Genomic DNA, 24969 nt, shown 5'->3' on the forward strand with positions numbered 1-24969 from the left:
TCCTCTGCTCTGGCATCAGCTCCCATCCCATCAGCATTTTCACCCTGCGGCCAGGGAAGGGGCTGGCTTTCTGGGGTGGTGGGAGCGCTGGGTGGGCAGCCCAGCTGCATTTCTAGGACCTTAATACCTTACCCCTACCCAGACTCCCACCTGGGCCTGAGATCCTCAAAGGGTCCCCACACATCCCGGCCACAGACCAGGACAGGGGTGCTGTGGGCCACTGCGTCTGGGCTGACCCAGCCTCGAGGTGCTAGGAAGAGCCTGGGCGTCCACTGTGACTGAGGCCAGGGATAGGTGTTCCTGGGACCCGGTGTCTGGGGTGAGGGCCCTGCTTTCCCTGCACGGGGCCTTGAGACAACATTCTGTGATGAGGGCCCTGATCTTACAACCTGTAGATGCCCCATTTTTGGCCCAGAGCCCAGAGCAGTGTCTAGTAAGGGGGTTGCGGCGGGGGCAGGTTCCTTGGGAACCCTGTTAAGATGTTCCTTCTGAGAAGCAAGCAAGCTCTCTGGGAACTCGGTCACAGGTGGAGGGCATCTGGTTTTCTATCTCGAGGGCAGCAAGCCAGGGGTGAGGGAGGAGGTGCTGGGGCTACCTTCTGCCCTTCAGGCCACCTGAGAGGTAAAGCCAGGCCTGGCTGGATGGCCCAGGCCTGGGGAGGAGGTATGGTGCTGCCGCACTCTGACCGGGCCGGGTCAAGTTTCCCGAGGACCTACTGGCAGCTTCCACCCTGTCTGCCAAAGTGGGAAGGCTGTGGATGCTTTCCTGCTTCCCCAGGCGTCTTGGAATTTCAAAAAAAAAAAAACAGTTTTTATCTTGTTAAAGAATGTCTTCTGAGCATGCTAATCTTTCCGCTGGGTGTATCTCATTGGCAGAAGGAGAAATTGGGGTCCTCAGCTGTTGGGGATGTGGGTGGCCCAGCCTAGAAATGGGTGACCCTTGGGTATGGCGTGAAGCTCCATTGCCGCCTGTGGGTTTTTGGGGTTGGGGCCTGGGCCCCGTGGGGGCAGAGGCCATGTCCTGACCCGCTGCCTCCCCGTGTCTCCCCAGGAGTCATCTGACAGCACCCACACCACCATAGAGGATGAAGACACAAAAGGTATCCAACCTCCCCGCCTGTGGGGCTGGTGGGCAGGCCACTCGCAGGTGGGGAGCAGGGACAGCAAAGGCCACGTCCTGTGATGAGGGGCTGACTTGCTCAGGCCCATAGCCCCATCTGAGGCTGGATACAGACTGGCACTGGGCAGTCTCGGGCAGAGCATCCAAGCAGAGCCTGGCGGACCTGGGCACCCTGACCAGCGTGGAAGCTACTGCCCTGGATGGGATGGTTCTCTGCATGGGCTCCCAAGTTGCTCCAGGGGCTGTGCACCCAGTTTCCATGGTTGAATTTGCTGTTTCTTCTCTCAAAGGTCCTTAAACCTGTGCCTACCCAGCTGGCAGTTGATACGTGGGTGGGCAGCAAGGGGCATTTCCTGCGCTCATTGTTGGGGGGCAGGTTGCAGAGACAGGCACCCCGTTCCCCACTCAGGGATCCCAGGCCAAGCTGGCTGAGGCTCTGTCTGAGCCCCACCAATGCCCCAGGGTACCGGTGGTGTGTGCTCACCCTGGCGCCCCTCTTCCACCCTCAGCTTTCTCAGCTGCCCCAGGGAGGGGATCTGGTCTGCACTCTACCTAGGCCAGGTGACTGGCCCCTGCCTGGGGAGCCCGCCTCTCAGCCACACTCTACGTAGATGAGCGCTGGGCCGGCTGTGGCCACTCTGCCAGTTTGGGAGATGCAATGACCCTGTCCTGAGTATCCCCCACTGCCCTAGAGCGGAAGTGAGCGAGCACAAGGTTTTGGCCTCTGGATGTAGAGCGAGTGGACATTCGTGTAGTTTCCCCAGACTGCGGGCCCTGAGCTGTTGGCATGGAGCTTGGAGGTCACACAGATCTCCCCCAGGCCCTGTCCTCGCACGTCTGCCCTCGCCCCAACCGGGCGGGGGCCTGAGACGGCCCAAGACTGAAGGAGCCCAGGGGAGAGGGCCAGCCAGCCAGCCTCATGCCAACCCCTTGTCTGGCTGGGAGATGATCAGCAGATGCCTGAGGGGCCTCACGGGGCAGGGGCCAGGGGAGTCTCAGCCTCAGCTAGGCAATCCATCACATGCAGAGAAGCCCCAGTGGGCTCAGGCCTGCCCTCTGCTGGTCCTGGCAGGCACTGTACACAACCCTCCGGCCCCAGGTCCAGCCCTGCGGGTGGTCCTGTGTCTTCCTCACACACCTGCTGTGATCTCACAGCCCGGGCACACGGGGGTGACGGTACCCCAGGAGCCCTGGACCCCACCATGTGATTCTCCAGCTTAGCCTCCTCTCATCCTCCTGCACCCCCTTGTCTCTCCTGCGTGTGCTCACCTGCCTGTGTTCACGTCTCGTCTGTCTGCCCAGCCCCCAGGGTCCCTGACATCCTGAGCTCCGTGAGGAGGGGCTCGGGGACCCCAGAAGCCGAGGGCTCCCCGCCCTGCCCGTCTCCGGCTCCCATTAGCCCCCTGCCCGCCCCATGTAAGTAGCCGGGCCCTGCTGCTGTGGGGGTCTCCTGGAGGGGCCAGCAGCTCCTCTGAGGGTTCACTCGAGGGCCAAGGGCCAGCTGAGCTCGGGCACCAGCCTGCCCCTCACAGCCCCTCAACGCAGGTCCCCAGCACCTCTACCCCTCAAGCTGGGCCTTCTCCACTGGCCTGGGGGGCGGTCTCAGGACCGGGGCTCCTTGGTCCTGAGATACACCCTGGGGCGGGAGAGAGAGGGAGGCCTGCTTCCTCTCCACCAGCCTGGCCCGCCGCCTCCTCACGTGTCTGCTCCTGTCCACCCCAGCCCCCAGGATCTCTGACATCCTGAGCTCCGTGAGGAGGGGCTCGGGGACCCCAGAAGCCGAGGGGCCCCTGCCCACCCCATGTAAGTAGTGCCCCAGGCCTGCTGCCTCTGCTGCCAAGTGGCTCCCGCATCCTGCCATGCACGGCCTCAACTGCCCCTGGACCAGGCTGCCGAGGCCTGGCTAACTGTCCAGCCTGGCTGGGCATCAGGGGGCGCACGCGCTAACTCTGCAAGGCAGCTCTCCCCCGGCTCCCCCGCCCCCACCTCCCACACGGCTCCCTGCACTGCTGTCCAGCCCGAGACCTCACCCCCTGAGGGTCTCCCACACCCGGAGCGACCATGTACCCTGCCCCTTGGGCCATGGGCCGTGACCTTGTCAGTCATGCTGACTTCATATGGGCATCCAGGCACGAGGAGCTGTTACAGAAATCCTCTTGACCAGAGGCCTATGGATTTAAAGGGAGAAGAAAGGGCCCGACCTCCCTGCAGAACTAGTTTTCCAGAGGGGCTGGGCGTTCTGTGCACTCCTCCACTCACCCATCCCGTCCTCACCTCGGGGTGCCCACCCTGGGCCTGTCCCAGGTGGGATTACTCTCTCCTCTCCCAGGCCAGGCTGCCCCGCTATGGAGGGCACCCTCCGCCCACAGCAGCTTTCCCCACCCCCACCTGGTCAGACAGGTGCAGCTGCCTGAACATCCCTGAAGCTTCCCCCTCGTCCCCCACACCCCTCTCTGTCACCCCTGTCCCTCACGTCCCCCTCCACCCCCCACATCCCTTCTCCATCCCTCTCTGTCCCCTCATGACCCCTCCGTCCCCCCCCACTCTCTCTGGCTTGGCTCATCAGCCCATAGGTTTTCTCTCCTGCGTGTCCCCCGCCTGCCTCGTGTTCACGTCTCGTCTGTTCCACCCCAGCCCCCAGGATCTCTGACATCCTGAACACGGTGAGGAGGGGTTCGGGGACCCCAGAAGCCCAGGGCCCCCCACCCTGCCCGTCTCCGGCTCTCCCAGGCCCCCCACTCACCCCGTGTAAGTAGCACCTTGAGTGGCCCCGCTGGCTGCTCCTGGGGGCTCTCGGGCGTGGAGACCTCCAGCTGCGGTGCGCCACCCCCTGGCTCTGGGAAGGGGTCGGCTCCTGGGTGGGGGACCCAGGGAATTCCACACAAAGCTGCCGTTCGGTTAAAGATGCGCACCTGTGGGGAGAGAAGCAGGAGGCAGGTTTCCCTGAACTAGAGCCTCCCTCCCAGGGGCTGTAAGCTGCAGATTTCTTCTGTAGTGGTAGTGAGGATGGGGTGCGTGCTGTCTGGGGTCGGCCCTGGCTGGTGAGTCTAGGGCTGGGGGGCGGGCTGGGGGCGGGCGCTGGGCTGGGCCACCTCCCCGGGCAGGGAGGAGCCACCACTGCCGTCTGCAGGCCGTCTGCCGACTGCTCGCCAGTATCGCTTACAGGGATGGATGACATCCCAGGGCGGCAGCCACCCCCCTCCTCCGGGGAGACACCGGGCTCTCAGAGGCGAAGCTGCTTCGGGGCTGGGGGCCGGGCATGGCGGGGGAGAGGCTGGGTGAGTGCCGGGCTGTGGGGGTGCCGACCCCCGCCGCCCACCCCTGCCAGCCATGCCTGGGGGCCAGGGCGGGGGTAGGTGGGTGGGAGGGAGGCCCTGGGAGCAGAGGGGAAGGCCGGGGGTTCGGGGGCTGTGGCCTGAACTCAGGCTCTGCTAGAGGAAGTGGAGACGCGTCTCAGAGGTGAGAGAGCAGAGTCTTGCTAGTGGGCACACAGCGGAGCCTCTGCCCGTCCCCAGTTGTGTGGGGTCTTATTCGAGTTTAGAGGCCTCCGTGTCCCCAAATCCGGGACCCTCGTGGCCCCTGGTTTCCCAGATAACAAAGCTGAGGGTAGCAGATGTGGAGGGTTGTGTCCAAGGGGTCCTTGCAATATTACCCCGGCCCAAGGCCACGACCCACCTTTGGGGCATGCCCGGCCCAGGCAGGGAGCTCAGAGGACAGGCTGATGGAGTGGGGGAGGGGAGGCACAGCACAGGCTTGCCCCTTTGGGGGTCTGTCCTGAGCCTGACTCTGGAGGTGGGGCTGTAGAAGGGGCTGTGACCAGGATTGAGTGGAGGGGACCTCGGGGCCTGGACTCCTGGCACGTGTGGCTGGGCCTACAGGGTGCAGGGGAGGGACAGAGTGCTGGGGAGGCGGGGCACCAAGGGGAGGGGTGCCCCTATCAGTGTCCCTCAGAAAGAGGGGCCCTCTTACCTCCTGCCCTCCCACCTGGGGTTCCCAGCAGCCAGCTTCCTTGTGTGTGGGGGTCCTGGGTGAAGGGATCAGGTCGGGCCAGCCTGGAGAAGGGACTTCTGAGTGGTCACTTCGGGGTGAGTTCTGGCACTCAGTGGGCCAAGTGGGTGAATGCCAGAGTGGAGTGGCCCCCCCTCCCGGTTCTGGGGCCCGGGGCTTCCCCCACTGGCACAGAGGCCTGGCTGCAGAGGGCCATCCTTGGGGTGGGTCACGGGCAGCCTCTTTTCCAGGGAGCCAACCCGCCAGCTGTCAATGGTAAATGGGTTGGTGCCCACTGGCCCGCCCTGGGTTCTCCATAATCGGGGATTATGCACAATCCAGGCTGATCCTGTGCAGCTGCCTCCCTGGTGTGGCTAGGGACATCCTGGCGCCCCTGCAGCTGCTTAGGGTCCACCTGGGGTCACTAGGGTCCTCCTAGACCCTTTGCTAATGTCTGGGCTTCCCTGGCCTGTTAGCTCTCCCCAAGAGAGCCAGAGTGGATGCAGGGCTACGGTTCAACTCTGGGACTTCTCCCAAGCCAGACTCTTGCCCATGCACCGCAGCTCTGTTTCTGGAGTTGCCTGTTGGAGGCAGCTTGTCCCTGATAGCCAGCCCTCCCGGCACCCCCACCAGGAGTCCCTTTGCATAGTATGCCACCTGGGGAGGCAGGATTGCTCTGTACGGCAAGGAAGGAGAGGGCAGAGTCCCTCCACAGGTCAGGAGCGTCTGGCTTATTCCTGGGCTGTGGCTGGGCTTGTGCAACCTCAGCTTTCCCATCTGCAGAATGGGCATGGGGGCTGTTTCCCGAACTTCAGACTTTGCAATGTGTTCTGTGACCTTAGAGCTCTATTTACTTAATACTTTCTTTTTACACCGAATCCATTTTTAATTACGATTTGTTTAAAAATACTCACTATTACCTCATCAAGTGGAAAACTCAGCCCACTTACCACGGTGCAGTAGGGCCATCGTAAAATCAGAGTGCTTGGGGAAACGAAACAGAAAAAAAGGTCTCTCAATTCCAGCTGCAAGGTTATCGGCTGAGGGCTCACGTTGGGAGGCGAGACAGCTCACGCTGTCTGTCAAGAGGGGGATTGACAAGTGTCTGGGATGTTGGGATGTGTAGATGTCCCCTTAGCGAGATTAGCAGGATGGCCTGGAGCTGACAGAGTGGCTCACAGTGGGAGGTGGGCACTCCTGAGCAGGGGCTGGACGTGGTGCTTCAGGAGGGTGGCAGGGTGACCGGCCGCCCAGGGCAGGGACGGGAGGGGCAGGCGCCAGGTGCTGCTGTCAGACAAGCCCAGGGGCCCTGGCCCATGGGGTGTCATCTGGTGGGGGAGCTGGGCTGCAGTGGGAGGTCACAGACTGAGGCTTGAGGCCACTTCCAGGAAGATGACAGGTGAACTGGGAGTGGGGGTTGATGAGGTCCAGAGGAGAGAGGGCCTTCAGAATTGGGAAACGCCCAGGCAGAGGGCCAAGAGGTGGGCAGGCTGTGGAGGAAGCACTGAGAGGGGAGAAGCTGTGTTATGGGGTGGGCGTAGGAGGAAGTGGGTGTGCTGAAGGAGGTGTGAAGTATCCAGCAGGTGAGGACAGGGACCACCCGCATGTGTCTGTGTTGGGACAGAGCTCTGCGGGTGGACGGGGGCATCAGGGCAGCTGGGCCCCCTTCCTGGAGGCCAGCTTCCAGCGGGGGCCTGGGTTCTGCAGAGACAGCCTGAAGCCCGAACACTGTTACAGTCCAGACATGGAGTTCTGTAAGAAAAAAAAAAAAAAAAGCAGAAGCACAGCCAGTGCAGAGAGAGGGTCTCGTTTAGACGAGGAAGCGCACGTGTGCTGGCAGGTTGGCGTGCACATGCACTACAGACACACGCACAAGTACACACCCATGTGCACGAAGGGCGCATGTGCACACCTGCGCGTGCACGCACTGGAGCCCTTGGGTGTCACAGAACTCCCCCAGCAGCCACTGTCCAGAGCCGGTGTGCCACACGACCCAGGGGCACGCCCCCGCTCACACGCAGCATCTCCTGCTCTGGGAATGTAGGCTGTGAATCAACTCACACGTGTGCTGAGCCCAGCTGCACTGGCAGCTGGACACTGGAGAGCAGCAGACGCCTGTCTTTAGGCTTGCTTGGGTGGGAATGTGCATCCACAGGAGTGGCCCTGCAGAGCGCCTGTGGTCCTACGTACTGCGGGGAGCAGAGGGACACAACGCCCCCGTGAGGGAGCACAGATGCGTGGCTGGCACGGCCGTGACTGGAGAGGGGTGTGAAGAGAACTGGGGTGCGGCCTTCAGCGCTCTTCTTGGGTCTGGGTTTTACTGCTGGCGTTTACTGCGTTATGGAATCACCATGTGTGGGTGTGTCCATGGCTGTGTGCACACACACATGTGTGTGTTTCCTGTGTGCCTTTGGGTGTCGACGTATCTGCACAGGCATGGTTTAGCACCTAACTCAGGATGGTACTTCTTTGGGGAGAGTGAGTGAAGGACAAAACTCAAGGGAACACAGGCACCTGTGTCTTTATGTGGAAGCTTTTCTCTCTTTGGAAAAAATCTAAAGCAAATATAAAAATTGTTCAGATGTGAACCAGCAGGGTGTGGGCTATGTTATTCTTTGTGCTTCTTCCACGTGTTTAAAATATGTAGCCTGAAAATAAATGGTAGTTAAAGAGATAAAGGGGGGCCCCCAGGCAAGCACCCCAGAGATTGGGTTGGTCTGGGACCAGAGGTCAAGTGGGTAGGAACCTGGAGAGGGCTGCCAACCCAGGGCCTCAGGTGGAGGGTGCAGGATGGAAAAGTGATGCCAGAGGACTGGCCTGGGGCCCAGGACCACAAACAGGTGGAGGCAGGAAGAGGCGGGAGGCCAGCCGGCAGTCTGTGGGCTTCCATGGAGAGAAGGTGGTGAGGCCCACGCTTAGCTTTCCACTGGGCTCTGCTTCCTGGCCTTTGCACAGAGGCCTGGCCCTGCAGCCTCCAATCCACTCCCTGCTTTGTGAGCCGGCCCCTAGTAGACATCTGCCCCCAACCCCCCGAAGAACTGTTGGGTGCATGGAGGACTAGAGAGCAATGCCTGGGGGGCAGAAGCCAGGAAGGGTGGTCACAGTGTCACAGGGTCATCCCCTGCTGAGGGCCCAGGGCACGTGGCTGGGGGGACTGGAGATGCAGGGTGGTCGTGGCAGGCTTTGCTTCCCTGACCTGCATTTTCCAGACGGGTAGTTCACTTTCACTTTTCACTGTCATGCATTGGAGAAGGAAATGGCAACCCACTCCAGTGTTCTTGCCTGGAGAATCCCAGGGACGGGGGAGCCTGGTGGGCTGCCGTCTCTGGGCTCACACAGAGTCGGACACGACTGAAGCGACTTAGCAGCAGCAGCAGCAGCAGTGCTATGGATGCAGTGTGTGTGTCATTCAGGGATATTGTATTTAAGACAAACAAGATGGAAGTTCGTTGGACTTGGAAACCGGGAAACCGGGAAGTGGGTGGCCTTGAAGGGAGCAGTCTGAGCTGGGCAGCCTTGGGATGGGGATGGGGCCGGGGTACTTTGCCCGGACCCTCCCGGGCGGGCACAGGTGGTGTGTGGGTCACTGGGCAGCTGTCTCCCTGCAGCGCGGAAGCAGGAGATCATCAAGATCACGGAGCAGCTCATCGAGGCTGTCAACAATGGCGACTTCGAGGCCTACGCGTGAGTCGGGGCGCCTGGCCTGTTCTGGGGTGTGGGGGGTGGACCTGGAGGGCTTCCCCACAGGGAGGGGGCTGGATGGAAGCACCCGGTTCTGAGGGGCCCCTCCTCACCTGGGTCTGCCCCCCAGGAAAATCTGCGACCCAGGCCTGACCTCGTTTGAGCCTGAAGCCCTGGGCAACCTGGTTGAAGGGATGGACTTCCACAGATTCTACTTCGAGAACTGTGAGTGCAGGGCGGGGGGAGGGTAAAAGGGTGGGTGCCCCTGGAGAGCCCACGGACCCCCAGTCAGGGGCCCAGGGGAGCCCTGTCCCCTCTGTGCTCAGGGTCAGCCGGCCACTGCTCCACCCTCTGTGGCAGAAATCCCCGAGCCACAGGGATGAGGGGTGAGGACACACGGGGAGAGGGATGGGGAGCCAGATGGTGCTCTTGGAGGAGGCTGGGCTGGTAGAGGGGCTGGGTGTGCTCTTGGGGGAGGAGGCTGGGCTGGTAGAGGGGCTGGGTGGGGGCAGGCACGACGCCAAGCCCCTGCCCACCCGCAGTGCTCGCCAAGAACAGCAAGCCGATCCACACAACCATCCTGAACCCGCACGTGCACGTCATCGGCGAGGATGCCGCCTGCATCGCCTACATCCGCCTCACGCAGTATATCGACGGGCAAGGCCGGCCCCGCACCAGCCAGTCCGAGGAGACCCGTGTGTGGCATCGCCGAGACGGCAAGTGGCAGAATGTGCACTTCCACTGCTCGGGGGCGCCCGTGGCCCCGCTGCAGTGAAGGTGAGACCCTGGGGGAGGGGAGTGCAGTCCGGGGTGGCGGGGCTGCAGCCTGAGGGAGGCGGTCGGAAAGGGTGGCCAGCAGGGGTGGCCCAGCAGGTTCCTGGGCATAAGGCAAGCCTGGTGTTAGGGGAGCGGGGGCGCTGGGTCAGGGTCTCCAGGCCCCTTTCCGGGCAGCCCTGAAGGTGCCCACCTTGCAGCCACCAAACCCGGGTCAGACGGAGAGCTGCCCCCAGAGCTGACCTGCTCGTCCTGGCGCCCGCTCTGTTTCAGAGCCGCTGCGGCTGGTTTCACCACGGGACAGACTCGGTGTTTGGAGCCCAGCTGCCCTCGGGCACACGGCCTGCCTGTCGCATGTTTGTGTCTGCCTCGTTCCTCCCCTGGTGCCTGTGTCTGCAGAAAACCAAGACCAGATGTGATTTCTTTTTAAAAACAAGATGACAACGACAACCACACACACAAAATTGACGTCGATGAAACGGAACAAAAAACTAAACAAGGGAAAAAGCTGTAAAAATCACTGGCATTTGTGGGGCTTCGAACCTTCTGGCCGCACCCCACCCAAGCTCCACGTGTCTGTCCACTCCTGGCCTCCTCCAGGGACTGGCCGGGGGAATGAACTTGTCCACCAGGGCCTGCCGCCCGAGGAACAGTGTTTGCTAGGTGGTGCCCACCCCCCAGGAAGTCTGCATCCTCCCTGCCGTGCATGGCTCCTGGTCAGGAGTGTCAGGTGTCGTCGGGGGAGGGCTTGGGGGTGGCAAGGGGGCCCAAGCACGGCTGACTTCCATCCCACTTCCCTTCCCTCCTCTCTTCCCTGAGAAGGTGTGGATGTGGGCTCCCGGTGTTCCCGGCATGGGTGAGCAGTGCAGAGGCTGGGCCAGCCTCTCTGGGAGGATACTGAGCCATCCGAGGCTCAGGGATCCAGCTCTGGCCCGGTCAGGGCCAGGGAGGTGCACTGGGGGAGGGGTTGCAGGGAGGCACACCTTAGTTTCAGATCTCACACCTGGCGGGAGACGTGGGCGAGGACAGTGCTGGCAGTAGCCCGCTGAGGAAGGGAACCCCTGGGCTGGCCTCTCTTCTGCTTGGGTACCTCTCCGTCTTTGCCCACCTTCTCCCCCGTCCCCATGTGGGTGTGAGGCAGAAAGGAGAGAGGGGTCAGAGGTTGGCGGGTGTTTCTGGCTTCCAGGTCAAGGCAGGGGCTAGGCAAGTGTTTGCTGAAGAGGCTGCACTTTTAGAGTTTGGGCCAGAGCAGCAGGGAGCAGAGGGCTGCACTGGGCTGCGAGCGACAGGGACCCTGGGGTGGGGAGGCGGGTCCCCCTGTGTGCTGGTGGGCACTCTGGTGAGCCTCTGGGACGGGCTGCATGGTCAGGTGGTGGCAGAGAGAGCCAAAAGCGTTTGGCCTGGCATGGGGGTGGGTATAACCTGGCCTCCTGGGCTATACTTGGGGGGTGGTCAGGGGCCATGATCCCAGAGGTGCAGGACGCACCCCCCCACCCCAATATCTGCCCCTTCAACTCATGTTGTTTTCAACAAGGATTTTCTTTATCTTCCCCCCACACAAGCCAAGGGAGGGGCCCAGAGTGGGGCACAGGACACAGGATGCTGGTCTCCAAGGGGGACTGTCCATGGACAGACACTCAGAGTGGACGCTCACCTGCCTGTCTGCGGCTGTGCTCAGGACAGCCGTCCCTACCCATGGACACAGGGTAAACATCTGCAGGGCTCCCTGGGCCTCGGGCAGCGGCAGGGTTCACCGTGGACAGCGTGCGGCCCAGCCGCCCTCACCTCCTGGGGCCTCCTCCTCTCCTCTCCCTGCTCACCCGTTCTTTCCAGGGAGCTGCCTGTCTGGGATAATTTGGGGATTTTTTTTTTCTGGGGGAGAGTTCTTTTGCATGACCCCTCATGAGCAAGCCACACCCGCTCCTCTAGCTAGATGTCCGCGGTGTGGCGGCGTCGGCCGGCCCGCCCTGCAGAGGGTCGGCTGCCCGCGGTGCTGGCCGGCCTTTCCTCTTCTCTCTTTTTGCTGAGTTTCATTGTCTTTTCTTTCTGAGCCTTGTAAGTGTACAAAATTATTATTTTGTTCTGTCTCGGGAAACTGCAAATAAATGGAAAACAGGACAAACTGCTTCAAGTGTATCTGGGTGCTCTCTGCCAGGATCTAGCTGACCCCTCACCTCTAGGCAGGTCTCTCCCCTGCCATGTGGACCCTGGGCTGGCCAGGCTGCAGAAGCCCTAAGCTAGATGTTCCCAAGCCCATCTTGGGTAGTCGGCATGCCCAGATGGGGCCCCTCCATGAGGCTGCAGGTCAAACTCTGCCAGCTGCTCCCACCTCCCTCCTGTTTTCCCGAAGGCCTCTGTTAGCCCCAGACACAGGAACCAAAAATGACGCCTTGAGTCCTAGGACCCCCCAGCCTCTGGTCACTCTAGCGGTCTCTGAAGATGAGATCAGGAGGACAGATCTGTATGGGAAGAGCTCCAGGCCCCAGCCCTGCTGCCCTGTCCACTCTCTCCCTCCACCTATCTGGTCTTTGTGCGTGTTGCTTGGGACACGTGGTGCCTGCAGCCACCGGGGCTGCTCCTGTGGGCCTGCACGCGGGCTGTGTGGACAGCACACGGACATGAGACACCGACACCAGGAGCAGAGTGGTGGCGGCTGGGATACAAAGATGACACAGCAGGCGATGACAGCCATGGCCTGGGGAGGCTCCGTGAGGAGACCCGAACAGCAGAAGCCCAGAGCTGAGACCTGGGAGACGGAGGGATGCCAGGTATAGAGGCTCCCAGGTGGGCCCAGACTGAGGGGCTTGAGGGCCCAGGTGGGCAGAGCCAGGCGATCCCCACCAGCCTTCCCTCTGCAGCTCACCCCCCACATGGAGGGAGAGACACGGCACCCAGTCACCCACTGCACCCTCACACCACAGGGATACAAAGCCTCTGCACCTTCCTTGGGAACACTCCCGGCCTGCACCGGCTGAGCGAGCGCTGGCCGCGTGCCTGCCTAACCACGTGGCCATCCAACCTGTCTGATCGCCTGACCACACACCCACATGGCCACCCAACTCCACGGCTTTCTGACCACGCGGCCACATAGCTGCATGGCCACACTGATTCAAGGCCGCCTGCTTCTCTGAACATCTTCCCTCATGGCTGCACACGTTTAGGCCCTGCCAGGCAAGGGCTGTTGGGACCTGCCTGTGCTCCGCAGGCCCCTCAAAGACCTCGTGCCCTCCTCCCTCCTGGGCAGTCCCCGGCAGTCTTGCTGACTGACACCCCAGAGACACCCTCATGTTGAGATGGACAGCCTCCCCTCTACTGCTGGTCCCCAGGTGCCGCTGCCTGTCTGTACCTCACACCTTAAGCTTTCTCAGGACAGAAATACGGGCTTCCAAACAATCTGATACACCAAACACACCAACGGGTCCAAGTGACTTCTGATGAGGCAATGCTGCCTCAGGCCTGCTCAGTCCTGTCCACTAGGGCACAACAGGCCTCCTGGTCCAGCCTTGGCATCTGGCTGCAGCTACCTTCCTGGCCCTGTGGGTGGTAGCTGGTAGGGGCTCTCAGGTGTACAGGCAGGCATGAGGGCTGCCCAGGGAGCACCAGGGCAGATCGGAGAGCTTGGTGCAGAGAATCTAGGACAGAGCCAGTGAGCAGAGTCATCACCACCACCGCAGTATCTAGGGCTCCGCTCACCTATCAGCTGTAACCCGAGGCAGCTTTCCAGGCCAGGCGTCCCTCTGGGCACCTGCCACAGCCCCACCCCACCCCCGCTGGGGATCCTACAGGAATCCTGAGGTGGACCAGCACTCTGAAACTGTCCCCTGGCAGCCCCCCAAGTAAGGATGGCAGGATAGGCAGAGAGAAGTCAGTGAAGGGCCTTTCATTTGTCATTTTAAAGAATACCTGCTTTGGGCAAAGCTCCCTGGGCGCATGCCCTGGTGGGTCCTCTGAGCAGGAAAAGCCGGAAATGCCCAGGCTACTCCCTATTTCAGGGGTCTCCAGGTCAGTCCCAGGCCAGCAATGAAATAGGTGAGAAGCACGCACAGTCTAACCACCACCTGCCGAGGACATTCCCTAAACTAGGACCAGAGTTGCCAGCCTGCAAGGATCCGGGGCGCACAAGACGCTCCACACCCCAGCAGACAGATCTGGAGTTTCTGGGTGTGGCCCCGGTTCTGTGGCTGTGAGGAAGCCTCCCAGGTGGTTTCTACGGTGCAGTGAAGACCAGGTCACAGGACTCAGAGCAGGACTTCTCTCCACTCTGGGGCTCCCTCCCCCACTTCCTGCTAGAAAGGTCTAGGGGGTGGGGAGAGGAGAATGGGGGCATTAAGGTAGAGGCTGCTTCCCCCACAAGATATGGCGAACCCCACACTCGGCAGGGGCACAGCATGAGGGGCAGGGCTCCCGTGGAAAGGGGTCCCTGTGGCTCAAAGCACATTGTGTGCTTAGCTGCTTGTCATGTCCAACTCTTTTGTGATTATGGACTGTAAGCCACCAGGCTCCTATGTCCATGGGATTCTCCAGGCAACAATACTGGAATGGGTTGCCATTTCCTACTCCAAGGGGATTTTCCTGACTCAGGGATCAAACCCGTCTCTTATGTTTCCTGGATTGGCAGGTGGATTCTTTACCACTAGTGCCACCTGGGAAGCCCAAAACAAAGCACAGGACTATTTTGGAATTTCAAAAGACAACTTTATCCACATAGGAACCTTCCAAACAGAACACAGAGAAAAGTTAGGCAGCAGTTATTAAAATACACTTTGCCAAATGATTTAACATGAGAAGACAAGAGGAGCTGGAGGAAGGGTGGATGCAGAGGGCTTGGCCAGCCCTACTCACCCTTGTCACCCTCTTCCCAATCTTGGCCACCCCCCACCCCCCACCCCCAGTACCCTCCAAAGTGGGAGGAGTCAGACACCTCTCAATCATCCCTAAGGGGTGGTCATGGCCACATCAGAGACCAGTGAGCAGGCCAGGTCTGCGCCTTTCAGGGGTAAACATGGCAGAACTTACATGGGTAGGCTACTTTTAGGCCAAGTCCTCTGGTGGCACAGTGGCCAGAGACAACGAGCAGCTGGCAGGTAAACTTCTTAGGGTGGGTCCTCAGAGGCCACGCAGATCCCACTTCTGGCCCATGCCAGGGAATCCAAGGCCACAGGCACTTCCTGTCAGGGCAGTGGACCTCCTTGGTAGGGCAAGAACAGAGGGCTCAGGGAAGGACACCGGAGGATGAGACCACACTGATACCGCTCCAACAGGGGCGTCCACGGAGACTGGTTCTCAAGGGTGTGTCCTGAGCCTGTGTCCTTAGCAAGCGCAGCAGGGCACTAGGAGGCGGTTTACAACACGGCAGCAGGGCCCACAGGACCAGCAAGGCTGAGAAGAGCTGGAACCTCCTGGGCTACTGCCTGGCTTGCTCCCTGCACCTGCTTTTAGGGCAGGGCCTCAGAGCCATAGGCCTCATGCTGCTGGGGGCAGGGCCGGGGTGCTCAGCAGTGCTTCTGCTGGGGGCTGGGCTGGAGTGTGGACAGCTCAGACCACAAGTGGATGTTGGGAGCCCCCAGGCTGGCTGGCATCTTCTCTTGGTGCCTAGAAATGGTGGCCACAGTGAAGGTCACTTGCTAAGACATAAGTCCCAGGTGATTGTCAGAACAGTCTTTCTTGTCACCAGAGAGGCAAATGACAACTATTCACGAGACTGCAGCACACGTGCTCTGATCCAGATGTTCAAAGCCAAACTGCAAGTCAGGGCAAGCGCCCCCTCCCCTACTTCTAGCGTTCTTTACGGAACTTGCTTGCTGGATGGGTACCGCAGAAAGTCAAAGTCAATCTCAGCAGGAATGCAAACCAGGTCTCAGAATTTATGAAGTCCAGTAGCTGTCTCCTCCTAACACAGAAGCACTGGCCTGAGCCCCCCACCCCGCCCCCATGCCCACTGCAGCCCCACAGTGGCTGTCCCTCCCCAGTCCTGGAGTCAGGGCACCCTGCTCCTTGTAGTGTTAATAATTAGTATACAGACAAAACCCAAACATGTGAAGATCCACAAAGAGCTGGCTCTGAACCCCCCATGGGCCTTGCACAAGTTGGGGGCCCACATCCTTCCCAGGGGATTAGAAATGAACCCTGTAGCATCTATGGAGTCACTGAGTTTTATGGTTCCATTTGGCCCCCAAATACACATTTAGGGGCCTCAGTATCTTTTCAAAAATAACTAGACATGTGAATTTGAACGTTCCCCACCCCCAGGTCCCCATCCACCCTTCGGTTTCTCCCAGGAGCTCCAAAGCCAAAGTTGAGTCTGTCCCACTTGGGTTGTTACAAGGTGGCTCTGCTTCCTGGGGGGCCGTGGTTCTGATGTGAATGATGGTGACGTTCCAGCGCAGGGGCCTCTGCTGGCAGCCGTCACATGATTGCACAGCACGAATTTTGTTTCCGGGCCTTGAGAGAGACAAAACAGAGCTGAAGAGGTAGACCTCAGCACACGTAGAACTGGGAGCTCTGAGGGGACCAGCTGGCCTTAGTAGGGGCTCTGGAATCACCAAGCAGAGAGAAGTGGAGGGAAGCCATCCAGAAGTAGTTCACACTCCCAAGATTATTCTGTCCACCTTCCATTAATGCTATCGATAAGGAAGGAAACTTCCTGTTGTTTAGCCAAGTATAAAGAATAAGAACGTCTCTTCCTTCGCTCCAGCCTTGACTCCCCGTAAAGTTATCTGACCCCATGGGGGTATTTCTCACTAAGGATATCTTCAGAGAGCAGAGAGGTACCCACTTGGTTCATGGGGCCTCTGTTACCTCCTCCTTCACCTCCTGTTCAGATACCTCCTAACCCCAAAGGCGTCTCCCTCCAAGGGACATCATCATGACAGCAAACGCGTGTGGGTTGACCAAGCAAATGCAGCACCCCTACTGTCCAAACGGTGCAACACTTCAGTCCAAGTTAACAAATCAGAAACGTCGGAACCTCTCTGGGAAGGTGGCACCCCTCAGACAGCAGGGGTGAGGAGGACCCATCCTCACTTTGGGGAGGTTGGGGGAGGGGGGGAAGCAGCCCAGAGGCAGGGAGAGCTGACTGACAGGGTGCCCAGGAGCGGCCAGGACACACTCACCGTTTTATAGAAGGCTTTAGACTGTATTCCCAGCACTTCGGATTTGGATACCAGGTCATCGAGCTTCTCACCTCGTTCTAATAAAGACTCCATGGTGTTGTGCTGGACAAGAGGAAAGATACAAAAGAATGCCTTGCTCTGTTCACAAGGTGAGCAGACGCCAGTCCCTCACAAAGCTCAGTCACAGCAAAGTGCTTCCTTTGGGCTCCTCCCCAACATGTGAGCATCAAGACACAGTGACCCAGGCCTGTGGAGGACACAGGGCCTAATGACCTTCCTGGAGGATCTAGAAGGTTCTAACTGGACTTAAAGCACTGCACCAAATCCTCCAAAGCACAGGCTTAGATAGCCACACTCCAGGAGAGGTCCCCTGTGCCTGTGTTTACACACACACATTCCTACTGCACAGCTGTGTCATGCTTCCCCCAGCGGAACTGTGTCCAAATCTCACGACTATCAGCTCTGTGAGAGCGCCTCTGCACTTAGTGCAGACAGACCCTTTCCAAACACATGAGGGATGGACGTCCTCACAAGAGCCCCTAGCCCCGCCACCAGGGCCATCAGGAAGTGGCTGACTTGCTCCCACCCCAGATGGCCACTGCTTAAACTGCAAGGCCCTCAGAGGCAATTGGCATTACCCTAGGTTTGGACATATGAAATGGCACAGAATGAGAAATGAGCAAAAACATTCTTTATCTCTACACACGGCTGGGCAACTCAGATTTCCACCATAAAAAGTTAACTGGATCAAGACATGAATGGGATGGATAAAAGGCAGCATGACCAGTAATCCAGGTTTTATCACTGTAGCCAGAATGGGCTGGGTAACCTGGACCCATCTGTTCTGTGGACAGACAAGGAAAGACAGTGGGCGTGTCCCCTGCCTCTGTGTGCTTGCTCACAGACTGAGGCTCTGAGGCAGCAGAAGGCAGAGACAGGGCTTGGTTAGGAAACCTGGAGAAACGTTACAGAAGACAGACAGGTGCCTGAAGACTGTCATCTCTTAATTTTCATTCCAAAGCCAAAGGTAGCTCAGAGTTTAAAAACAAAAGCAGAAAACAGCAATTGCAAACTAGGTTTCAGGTAAAATGTAGGGTTCCCGCTCTTCTCAATCAGGCCTGTTTCTGACAACTCGGGACCTGTATTTAGTCAGAGAGCCTCAGTGTGCACTGAAACCCACACTCGGAAAAGAAGGAATCTGCTGGGCTGTGGGTCAGGCCAAGGCAGGCACCATGGAGGCAGAACCACAGAGTGGTTGTCTGAGTGAGTCTGGCTTTCAAGCCTCTGATGCACAGGGACAGGTGGGCCACCACCACTTTCAGAAGTGCTTTGACTATGATTAAAACAAGCATCAGCTGCATGGGCTTGACTGCTGGCAAATCTTTTTGCCTGTTTCTGGACTTGGTCCCCTAATTTACTTACTTACCAGGATGATCTTGGTCTCATCCAGTTCAGCCTGCACTTTAGTCATGGGGTCAGCTTCTCGGGGGTTCTAGGGAAGAAGCAAAAATAAAAATGTCAGGACTGGAGTGGCTGCCTGGAAACAGGGCTCAAAACCAAGCAAGCTGGATATACTTTTGGAAGTTAAAAACCACAGGCTGCTTAAACACATGCTGGAAAAGCAAAAGCCTGCCTTGGAGCTCAGGTCTTAATGCAGGTTCCTGCGATCTTCAGGAGAACATCAACTTCCACATCACCCAGAGTCACAACCATCAGGGCCATTGGCTCTTCTGTTTCACAACCTTTGCGCCTTACCTGGTATCTACTGAGTTGACTGTCCAGGCCTGAGTACCTGATGGTATCAGGGGATCCAGTTGGCCAGTCTATCCTGTCGACCTGCTTGGAGAATTCGTCTAGCACCTGCAAGACAGAGGAGCTCAACAACACCCCCATCTCAGTGCTCATCCGAAAGAGGCTCTCAGGACCCCAGGACCCACAGAGGAAGGCAGAGGAGGATAGCTAATGGCAAGGGAGAAAATCTAGGTCCAAGTTTCTTCTTCCTCAGTATTCTTGGAATTAAAATCCAAGTATGCCCAGCCTGATATGAACCTCATCTGGGAATGATAAATTATTAGAAATTCAAATTACAGATTTCCACTTTTCTCAGGTTGTGAATTTCCAGGAAAAAGGATATTGGAGCTTTAATTTTTCAAAACAATTCTTCAAAAAGGTAATTAGATCCTTTGAATTTAAGCAGCCACCAGACTTCATGCGCTTTTACGCACAAGTGTTTTAGGGGATGTGGGGTCAGGGTCTTTGAGGAGTTTATCATCCGCACCACAAAGAAACACATTGAAGAATGAGGAGGCACCAGCCTCACACTGGGGAAAGGAGCAGCTGTAACTGCAGGATGGGCCAGCAGGGGGACTCCTTGAGCAGAAGCGCAGCAGGTGGGGAGGAGCCTGGTGTGTGCAGGGATGGCCTGAAAGAGGGGAGGAGGGGAAGAAGGGAGGTGGGTCATGGGGCAGAACATGCAGCCTAGTGTGGCTCAGAAGGAACTGAAAGTCACGACTTTCAGGGCGGAAGCAGGAGCAGAGCTGGCAAGAGGAGTGGGGGCGAAAGCACAGCCAGAGCTGACCTGAGGGCCCCACCGGGAAGGGGAGATGCTGGCACTCTGTGGCTTACAAGGAGAGCCAAGGTGGCCCCAGGGACACTAGTAGGATGAGAAGCAGAAATCAGTGGGGGACGCGGGTAGGGCAGGATGAGACAGACAGGAATGAGAAGGCTCCCAGACTGTCTCTTGGTTTAGAGTGAGGAGGCTGAAAGCAGGCTGATTTTGGACACACTATTTCATCCCTTACGTCACTCCTGGCCCCAGTCCATGCCTGACTGCCCAAGTACAGTCCAGCCAAGCTGCAAACTCACCTTCTCTAGCAAGGTAAAAGCCACCCGGGATGGGTATTCACTGTCAGCAATGACCACTCCTGCAAGACTGTCATTTCTCACGTAGACATGGCACAGATATTCTAAGGAGACAAGAGGATGGCATGAGGGCTTTAGACTTTCTCACCCCCCAAAGCCGCTGGACTGATACAGTGCTGGGCTTCTGTCCTCTGGGTTTATGGTGAAGTCCTGCACATAGGGTAGCACGTGTGGGGGCTCTGCTGGCAGTGTGGACCAACATGTGCTTCAGGGTGAGTGAAAGTCCCAAGGCCCAGTGCGCAAAGCCAGGGTCCAAGGACCATAGTGGCGCAGAAATACCCCAGGAAACGGCCCCAGGGGCTCGTCTGAGTCCTACCCTGAGCTCGAGGTCAGGCTCCCCTGTGTCTTGGAAGCTGCAACCCTCAGAGGTGCTCTGCTCTGCTCCCAAGCTGATGGAACTCTGGACAAGCTAAGTGGCTTCCATTTTCATATATACACAAAAAACAGTAAAAGATTTCCTGGCTTGAGAAAATCACCTGTCAGGGCCCTAGGCTTCCTCACTACAGTAACCTAGCCTGCTCCACTCTGTGGTGAGCCTTGGTGGGGATGGGGCAGGAGAGGGAGGAAGAGATAAAGCCCATCCAGAAAAAAATGAGCCACTGTTGGCTGGGGTCTCAAGTACGACTGTGCTGATGTCATCGAATTATCAAAAGGTACAGCCTGTATAGGGCTTCTGCAAAACAGTCACAATCCTTGAAATGATTTTTTGTCATTTGGAAAGGATTCAGAGATATCATAGCAAACCAAGTGCCCCTAAAATAAATGCATAAAAATTCTTACAGGAAACCTGAATCATGAAGAAGAAAAAACTAAGGTCATGAGGAAAAATAAGGGGTCTCCAGGTTCCTGGGCAAAAGCACTAAGAAGCACAGAATACAGTATTTCCTCAACAAGGCTGGGTGGAGGTCCTTTTCTGAGACGTTTACAACTCCAAAGGCAGAAGAGGACAAAGCAGGAAAGCTGCTTACTGCTCCAAGAGAGGCAGACCCTAACTGTAAGCGAGTCTAAGCTTTTGGGGGTGATTTAACCAAGCAACCGACATACCATCAGTGGGCATAGAATTTTGCATAACAGGAAATGGAGGAGGAGGGAAGAGAGAAGCCAGCAGAGGATTGTGGGCCTGGGAGCCCTCTCCGTCGCAAGGCAGCCCTCCTGTGGACAGAGCTCTGGGCCACCTGAGTTGGGTGGCTGGGCCAGCACGCGCTTACCAGGTGGTGGGCCCTCTTACCTTGTTCCTTCACAGAAGCTCGGCTGCCTTTCGCTGAGCGCTCCACAATCAGCTGACTTGTGAAGGTCATGAACTCCTGGACGCTAAGAAACACAACACATATTACCTGTTCCTGTCACCTTGTCCCCAATACAATGCAAAGTGACCCCTGAGCTTATACACTAAGGAGACATTGCTTCCTGGTTTCATTCCTTCCCTCCAAACCTTAGGAAGAACTAATAAACACTCTGTCGATGTCCATGAATACAGATAATTACACATCATCACAACCATTCAAACCACATTTGCTTGCTACTGAGCAGACCCAAATAACCCACTTCCAGACTTCTGGGGAATCTTCTACAGGTTATAGTTAATTTAACATTTTGGTCAGAGTATGATTTGGGACATAGCAGAGAAGCAGAGGCCAGCTCCTGTTCTCAAGGCTCCACTAACTCCCAAGAAGCGGGAAGAAATAAAATCTGTGATGGAGACACCTAAGTGGTCAAAACTGTTCAGCGGATGCACAGTCAGTTATGGCAGCTGCCACGCGCTGGACCCTGCAATGTGACAGGCATCCTCAGTGAATGCTGGCTCTAGCCTCAGTTCGGCTGGGGCTAATCCATTGTACAGGCCCGGGACACTCTGGACGGAACTGAGGGCAAGGGCTCAGCCAAGACAAGGAAACGGAAAATGGTTTGTACCACGGCTGAGGGAGAGGAGGAGGTTCATGGGCCCAAGAAAAAGATGTGGCCAGCATGGAAGAGTCACAGGTGACAACAGTCCAGCTGGAGGAACCAGAGTTAAGAAGAAGCCTCTGACTGGAAACGTCATATAAAGGGCTGTCAGCGCAGGGTCCTGACTTGTGGAATCCACAGTTGGTTCCAGCAGATTCATATACTCCTGAGATCACACCAAGAGCCACGCAGCAGAGTGAGGACTCACAACGTCTGTAGTGGACTTCCCTGGCTGGGATCCCAGCTCCACCACTTACGAGATGTGTGACCTCTGGTAAGGGACTTACTGCGTCTATATATTGAGACGTGCTGTGATGACTAAATAAGCATTTAGCACGATGTCTGGCGCATAGTATTACTTGTTATTATTATCCTGAGAGAGTGAATAGGATCAGAAAAATCCCTTAGAGGTAAGTCTTAAAATAAGGAAGTCCTTGCAATAAAACTAAAAAGAGACGGAGCTTAGAGTAGAACTATAATTAGACAAAGGAAGAACTGCATTCATTGTGACATTCTGCATACAAGTGCCAGAAAAGCTGGAAAACGTTTTGAAGGTCTGAGGTTCGCATTCTGGTAATCATGAGGTGGGCAGGACAGAAGACAGGAGGACTTATGAGAAAAACAATGGGCTCAACTGGACTATGTGTTGTTTTAAGAGACACTTGTAGAGATTTCCCTACAGTACTGCAGTTGTATTAATTATCTGAAACTGGTCTGGATACCGAAAACCAGTGAGATTAAAGTCCTAAAGTGAAATCTCTGAGGATCATCAGTAAATGTGGGTAGGGGAAAGAGAGAAAGGAAAAGAATCAAGAGTTAACCAAGTTAGCACCCAAAGTTCCATCACAGAAAAGCAGCAACACAGAACAGAGACTAGAGGTCATGACAGAGAATGCTAAGTACCAAGAAGGACCCAAAAAGCAGCAGAAAGTTTCAACAAAATAACAGGAGGAATTGTTTGAGATCCCGCCAGCAAGCCACTCTCATCAAGAACGAAACAGCCCAATGAAGTAATGCAAACAGAATCCAGATGCCACCAGACCTGGAGACTGGGTGACCACAGACTTTGTAGGGTCTTTCTCCCTTTGTGCCTGAGTCACCGTCACCCCTCCCACGAACAGGCTGTTAAGTGTCTGTGGTACTTCTAACACGGACTTGATTGCATTACAGTGCCTCGCAAATGTTCAAAGGCTTGTAAGCCCTAAAACCTCCATGCTTCCTTCCAAATCTTCACTGTAGAACCCTTTTGTACCACTAGAGGCCAACCGTAAAGAGCATACAATTTGGGTTGGAGTCCTGGCTGGTTTGGTATCCATCTCCTGGGGCCTCAGTGACTTCCTCCGTAATATGACAGAGTGTACCAGGAACTCTCATACCGAACTGTTGGAAAGCCCAGCCAAATAATACAAACGTGGCGCTTAAGATGTGGCACGTGAGCTTCCTGGGTCAGAACCACTGAGTGGGAGTTGCTGGTTTAAGATACAGATTGCTGGAACTCAACTGGGCGTCAACCTAGGGGAATATGCACTTTTTCAAAGCCCCCCAGTCATTTTTACAACATAGAAAATTTGAAAAACCCTGATTACGGACTACATTCCAGAATGGGCTACAGGCCGAGGAAAAGGCCACCGGCTCCAATGCGGGAGGCCAAGCCCCGGGCCTCGATTCCCGGGCGGTCTCCAACCCGGACCCCAGGCCTCCCCGTCCGGGCGCCGCCCTCGAGGGCCCGCTCACCTGGATCTCTGAAAAAAGCTGAAGGAGGACACATCGTATGCGGCCTTGAGCAGCACCGTCTTGGACTCGCCTTTATACAGGACGCTTAGGCTGTACAGCTTCATGGCGCCGGGCCCTTGGGCCGGCCACCCGCCTGGCCGCGGCACCGGTTCGCAGGGAGCAGCGCAGCGCCGCCCCTCGAGGCCGCCGCCGGCTGCTGACGGGTCGGCCACCGGCTTCCTTCTCCTGGCTCGGGGTCCACTTCCGGTTCCGGTCAGGGGCTGCCGCCCGAGGCCCAACGGAGTCTTCTCGTGCCCCGGATGCAGAAAAAGCAGCCGGAAACACGAACGAGGGGGGTGGTGCAGGGTTTTGCGCGTGCGCGTGAGGGGCTGTGGGGATTTCGTAGGCCACCTCGCTGTTTCACTGGGAGTCCTTACCCTTCTCCCGCTGTCCTTATCCCTCCGAGGCCTTCTCCCTCCTTCCCTAGCCGTCCTGAGTCCTCCCAGCGCCCCCTGCTTCTTCCCGGTCCTTCTGAGTACTGTAGGAACACCTATGTCCCGGGGGCTGTCCTTCCTCTGAGCAGTTAGACCCAGAGCCCCACCCATGCCCCACCCACACGCCAGTACTTTGTAAACCCTACACCAGGGACTTTGATTTATGCGCGAACTGCCTTCTAGAAAAGTGTTTGGTAAATCAGATCTGCTTTTTGAGTGAAAGGCAGGGACCTTTTCGAGGCTCCTGCCTGGAGGTGAAGGCTTGCATCTCATTTTCAGTTAATTGAACTCTCTCTTGCCCTTCCCACACCTGCATCCTGCCTGCGTGAGAGTAAATTTCTGGACATAGGACCCCCTGAGCACGAGTCTGCAGGCCTCAGTTCTCCTGGGCCTGCCAACTACCTGTGAAATCAGCTGCCCAACCACTGATCTGGGAGCCAACTGCTAACCTCAGAGTGGCAGAGCCATTTCACTTCAAAGGAGCAGAAATTCAGCTCCAAACTGAGGGAGCACTTGGCATACCATGACTTGGAAAACCTCATTTTGTTTGAAATGTTGGAATAATGCTTTTTCAGTGGATAGGGGTGAATGAGGCTCAGTTCTCTGAGGTTCAGTTCAGTTCAGTCGCTCAGTTGTGTCCAACTCTGAGACCCCATGAACTGCAGCATGCCAGGCCTCTCTGTCCATCACCAACTCCTGAAGTCCACCCAAACCCATGTCCGTTGAGTCGGTGATGCCATCCAGCCATCTCATTCTCTGTCGTCCCATTCTCCTCCTGCCCTCAATCTTTCCCAGCATCAGGGTCTTTTCCAATGGGTCAGCTCTTCACATCAGGTGGCCAAAGTACTGGAGTTTCAGCCTCAACATCAGTCCTTCCAATGAACACCCAGGACTGATCTCCTTTAGGATGGACTGGTTGGATTTCCTTGCAGTCCAAGGGACTCTCAAGAGTCTTCTCCAATACCACAGTTCAAAAGCATCAATTCTTCGGCGCTCAGCTTTATTTATAGTCCAACTCTCACATCCATACATGACCACTGGAAAAACCATAGCCTTGACTAGACAGACCTTTGTTAGGCAAGTAATGTCTCTGCTTTTTAATATGCTGTCGAGGTTGGTCATAACTTTCCTTCCAAAGAGTAAGCATCTTTTAATTTCATGGCTGAAGTCACCATCTGCAGTGATTTTGGAGCCTAGAAAAATAAAGTCAGCCACTGTTTCCA

At 57.0% G+C, this 24969-nt stretch overlaps 2 protein-coding genes across 16 annotated transcripts in view; one reads left to right on the top strand and one right to left on the bottom strand.

Moving 5' to 3' along the window:
- Positions 1 to 11687, top strand: part of CAMK2B (calcium/calmodulin dependent protein kinase II beta) — a 92517-nt gene extending 80830 nt beyond the window's left edge. For 7 of the 15 annotated variants that reach the window (XM_019958933.2, XM_019958934.2, XM_019958935.2 and 4 more), the window contains 8 exons: positions 1051 to 1099; positions 2422 to 2535; positions 2842 to 2922; positions 3754 to 3867; positions 8715 to 8790; positions 8918 to 9012; positions 9330 to 9564; positions 9835 to 11687. In XM_019958933.2, coding sequence (XP_019814492.1) covers positions 1051 to 1099; positions 2422 to 2535; positions 2842 to 2922; positions 3754 to 3867; positions 8715 to 8790; positions 8918 to 9012; positions 9330 to 9562 — 762 coding nt within the window. In that variant the 3' untranslated portion in view covers positions 9563 to 9564; positions 9835 to 11687. The remainder of the gene's footprint in view (positions 1 to 1050; positions 1100 to 2421; positions 2536 to 2841; positions 2923 to 3753; positions 3868 to 8714; positions 8791 to 8917; positions 9013 to 9329; positions 9565 to 9834) is intronic. The other 8 variants (XM_019958941.2, XM_019958945.2, XM_019958943.2 and 5 more) reach the window with 2 other exon arrangements.
- A 2547-nt stretch (positions 11688 to 14234) lies between these two features.
- On the bottom strand, positions 14235 to 23521 carry YKT6 (YKT6 v-SNARE homolog). Its single transcript, XM_070788013.1, has 7 exons — positions 23274 to 23521; positions 20824 to 20906; positions 19539 to 19639; positions 18429 to 18533; positions 18100 to 18165; positions 16674 to 16775; positions 14235 to 16002 (listed from the first exon to the last, which is right to left on the bottom strand). Exons 1-7 carry the CDS (start codon positions 23375 to 23377, stop codon positions 15967 to 15969), a joined length of 597 nt encoding a protein of 198 aa, XP_070644114.1. The 5' UTR covers positions 23378 to 23521; the 3' UTR covers positions 14235 to 15966.
- Between the last annotated feature and the right edge of the window lie 1448 nt (positions 23522 to 24969).

Source organism: Bos indicus, chromosome 4 (assembly GCF_029378745.1).
Source record: "Bos indicus isolate NIAB-ARS_2022 breed Sahiwal x Tharparkar chromosome 4, NIAB-ARS_B.indTharparkar_mat_pri_1.0, whole genome shotgun sequence".
NCBI lineage: Eukaryota > Metazoa > Chordata > Mammalia > Artiodactyla > Bovidae > Bos > Bos indicus.